At 38.0% G+C, this 4,679-nt stretch overlaps 1 protein-coding gene across 1 annotated transcript; it reads left to right on the top strand.

The window, feature by feature from the left end:
- Positions 1-960: 960 nt before the first annotated feature.
- On the top strand, positions 961-4,441 carry tmem230b (transmembrane protein 230b). Its single transcript, XM_080468262.1, has 3 exons — positions 961-1,309; positions 3,225-3,347; positions 3,450-4,441. Exons 1-3 carry the CDS (start codon positions 1,214-1,216, stop codon positions 3,588-3,590), a joined length of 360 nt encoding a protein of 119 aa, XP_080324388.1. The 5' UTR covers positions 961-1,213; the 3' UTR covers positions 3,591-4,441.
- Positions 4,442-4,679: the final 238 nt, after the last annotated feature.

The following is a 4,679-nucleotide window of genomic DNA, read 5'->3' on the forward strand; positions in this document are numbered from 1 at the left end:
ACAAAAACAGTTCTTATTTTTTGTGTGTGCTCTGCACAGCTGAACGCTCTCTAAAACCACAGCCCATTCTAATTCTATTCTTCCTCTGTATATGCACTAGTTTATGATGTTAATATGTAGATAAATGATTTGCCAAATCTAGTTAAAAGTTCAAGATTTAATATTTAAAATTTGCTGTAACTTTTAAATAAGTGGAATAAAATGTTCTTATGGAAGAAAAAAAACTAATTATCTAAATTTATAGTAAGTAATAATGAATGCACCAAGGTCCTTCCAATTGTTTTGTATGAGTATATTTATCAACCTGCATGAACCTATTAATAATTAAAATATTTACGATGAAACATCTAGATAAGGAGTGTCCAACGTAAGGCCTGTTGGCCAAAACCAGCACGCAGAAGGCTCCAATCCGGCACACCAAACCACCAAGGTAATTGTAAATATTTCAAAGAAAACATTGATTTTTTTTTTTTAAGGATTTTTTTTTTTAAAAAGCAAACACAACACAACACTAAGTTTGTAAGAACATGCATAATGCAACAGCTATGAGATCATTTCTTTTGACTTTAAAATTGGCTTCATGTTGACATTGTAGTCATTTTCGGTAGTAATTGATAGGTTTTGTGTTTTTATCACATATACCTCACACCACAAGTTTAAATTTAAAGATTATTATGGCACTATTTCAATGGTCAAGCCCACTCAAAGCTGTATGTGGCCCCTGAACAAAAATTACTTTGACACCCTTTATCTTGAGCATATTGTGATGTGTCTCTTTTAAAAAACGTTTATATCGTGCTGGAATACACCACATAAATGTAACGTCAAATTGTTGTTGTTACAAGATAGCCCTGATCCCTGGAGGGCCACGTGAGCCAGGCTGGGAATCAGAGTCCAGATTTAAATCAAACATCCAATCAATATGGACGCATTGGTTTGCGCATGCGTAGCTCGAGCAGCAGATTGAAAACACGGAAGTGCGTTGCTCGGTAAACAGACACCACCCCGCTGTAATCTTCTCTGAAACTCCGTAGAGATCTCTCATCTATCTTCAACTGGTAATACCTTTATATGCAGCTCATAAGCGATGAAAGATAACCTCATCGTCCATGTTTCTGTAGTTGAGTGGGAAACAAACCGTTCGTGATTTAGGCTCCCATCATCATCATTACCATCATATCGTGATCAGCTCACCATTAGCGGCAGAGGAAAGATGCCTGCACGTAACGTGGTTTCTCACGGACTTCCCCACAGCAAAGTGAGGTACTCCAGGTTGGCCTCTGATGATGACGGATACATAGATTTACAGGTAATAACACATTACTCCTGTGCGGTTAACATCCTAATATTTGTCTTAATTCTCCACCCACATTTCCCAGAAAACACGAGAATGATCCACATCAAAATGTCCACAGCATAAGAGACTGCATTAACTCACATATTTGTGTGTACCACACTACAGTGCAACACTACCATCCACCCCAATCCTTATAATACAAATAAGGACGTATTTCTTCTGCCTCTGTCAGTACAAAGTGAAATATTAAGTTTAGTGAAAAGTGCATTACTCTGCCTGCTTATACCTAATATTAGACACTTGTTAATAATTCTGGACTGTGTGATCCATCCATCCATCTTCTATCCCACTTATCCTGTTCAGGGTTGTGAGTTGCTGGAGCCAATCCCAGACTACTATGGGCAAGGGCAGGATACACCCTGGACAGGTCGCCAGTCTGTCACTGGACTGTGTGAATTATATCAAAATCAAAACACTCAAAGTCAAAATGTCCTCACTTGTAAGACCAAAAGCCAGTGTGTACAAATAACAAAAGCAACATAGCTACTGCATATATATATATATATAATTTTTTTTAATCAGCTCTCTCTTCTTTCTAACTCCCCTCTTCAAGTTTGTAACATCCCTCCATCTTCTACATTGCTTTATCCAATTCAGAGTTGAGAATCAATCCGAGTTGACTGTGTGTGAAAGCCGGTTACCAGTCCATCACAGGGCACAGACAGACAGACAGACAGACAGACACAGACACACAGGAGTACCTGATAAAATGCATAAGAAGAACATACACACTGCATGCAGGTCTTGCACTGAGGTGAGAGTGGTAATCACTGCACCACCATGCAACTGCAGTCACATTTGATGGTTAGATTGTACTTCAGCATGAGTGAAATTGCATACTTAAATAATTAATATGAAGTACAGATACCCCAGTCACATTCTCACATTCAGGCAATTAAATATCAGCAGTTTATTAGATTTACATGTTGAAGAAAATCTTTGCTCAGGGAAAACATGTAAATGCTGTCCATAAAGCAAGTCACTGCATCACTTTATGTCCCAAGTTTATTAAAAAAGTCAGATAGGCATGTATTAAAGATTTATTTTTTTAAAGAATGTTTTTTTGAATGAAATGATCAATTAGGCATATTGACAATAACAGTTTTGAGAAAGTATTTTATCTGATAGTCATTTTCTAAACATCTGACTTTGTTCTCGGGAAAATGCATTTTTTCCCTTCCTGCAAGTATTATTTTTCCAAATTCACAATACTTTAAAAAAAGGTTAATTCATTTATGGAAAAAAATGAGAATGATTCTTAAAAGCAAATTCATTTCAGTTCATTCATTTAATATCTTTTTTCATTGCTTTAAAGATCTACTCGGTAACTACTTTTTTTTCACACCTACTTTTGTACAGATACATATACTGCAGATAAACCTGATAACCCTGTCAAGGTTTTTTTCTCACATTTATTAAACTGTCATCCAGACACACAGAAGACAGTATGAAAGTGGTTTTACCACCAGAGTTCTGCAAACCATTAAGAAATAAATCAAGTTAAACATGCAGTTGGTTTGTTTTTACTATTTACATCCTCCTAACAATCTCTAATATGATCTTTGTGGTGGAGATTTTTACCCTTTTTATAGTATCAATTCACAAAGAATGCAATGTATGACAAATATATTTACATTTGGAACTACAGTACGTGTTATAACTGGAATCGAAGAGTTGACTCTCTTTGGTGGAAAATATTTGTCTCGCAGTTACAAACTGTTACTTTTCTGAGCTGTACCAGTACATCATGAGCCAGATTAATTCTGCCTGAATAGTTCAGAACATGAGTGGGAAAACAGACAGCGCCGCAGGAGGTCTTGTATGTCAGTGGAAAGAGTTTTAATTAAATATTTCTCCTCCTCTGCAGTTCAAAAAGAGCCCACCCAAAGTCCCGTACAAAGCCATAGCACTCGCCACGGTCCTCTTCCTAATTGGCTCACTGTTGATCATCATCGGCTCCCTTCTCCTGGCCGGATACTTCGGCGTTCAAGTGAGTGCCTTTTCACGGTGGAAACGTTTTGTTCCTTTAACGACATTAAACAGAACTGACGAGTCACTGATCTTGACTGAATAAATGTTTCCTCTCTGTCAGCACTCAGACCGCACTGTGCCCGTCCTCATCATCGGGATCCTCGTCTTCCTGCCTGGAATTTACCACCTACGGATCGCGTACTACGCATCAAAGGGTTACCCGGGGTACTCCTATGATGATATTCCAGACTTTGATGACTGACGAGCTTCTGCTTGTGTCTTGCTGTCCTGGCGCGTGTTCAGCGTGCACTGCTTTGCTCATGCTGAGTTTAAAGGTGTGACACCTTGAAGAAGATGAGACTGAATTATTGTATATGATTACGTGTCTGCTGCTGCTGTTAAGCCTGATCAAACCAGATAGTTTTTGATTTGCTTGTCTACTTGTTATGTTAGCTTGGTCATTTAATAAAACACATTTTATAAGTTTGTGTTTTTTTGTGCAATGCTTTTTTTTTTTCATGAAGATCATTCATTCATTGTACTCGCATGTATGATGGTGGCTTGTTCGCAAAGACCTTTGTGGCACTGAATAATTTAACATGAATGCATTTCAGCCTCTGCCACAGTATTGGGAGAAAAAAAAAGTAAGAAAGCTTACTTAATGTAAGGCAAGGTTGATAATTTCAGATACTTTTTCAACTGAAATAAGTATTAAAAACCCAAGGTTTACTAATTGAAGAAATGTATAATTTTCTTTGGACTTTTCAGCAGGTTGAAGGGAGCCACCCATCTATTCAGAGGTGGAAGAAAGCTAGAATAATAACTGTCCTAAAAGACTGAATATAACAATCATCTCGAAAGATTTTCCGGCTGCACAGGTGGTGCTGAGTGATTTAACCACATTGTTTTGTAAGATGTACATAATCAATATTTTGCAAAATGACACAGTGACCTACAATCAAATTCGATTTCTGGTTGCCATGCTCTCCAATTAATGCCTCTTTGACTCTGTGGAGTTGTTATTTCTTGAAGGATTCCGTGTGATTAATTCAAATCCTCTGATCGCCATATGGTGCATCTGGCCTGTGTGAATAAACATTGTTAAACAGGGTGAAACGCACACAATTAAGACCTGACACCCTTTTCACCTGCGTCAACAAAGCTTCTCTATTTTTAATCTTCGCCATCAACTCGTCAATTTCAATCTTATTTGAGGGCGAGCTGGTGAGAGATCAGGCTGTCACCTCGATGTCCCTTCCAGGATAATGTCATATGTAAAACAGGCGCCCAGTAAAGGCCGGACCTCCATAATCCTTTCAGATGCCTGGCAGCCCGCTGTGGATATTTGTTC

Source organism: Lipophrys pholis (genome assembly GCF_963383615.2).
Source record: "Lipophrys pholis genome assembly, chromosome: 7".
Taxonomy (NCBI): Eukaryota; Metazoa; Chordata; class Actinopteri; order Blenniiformes; family Blenniidae; genus Lipophrys; species Lipophrys pholis.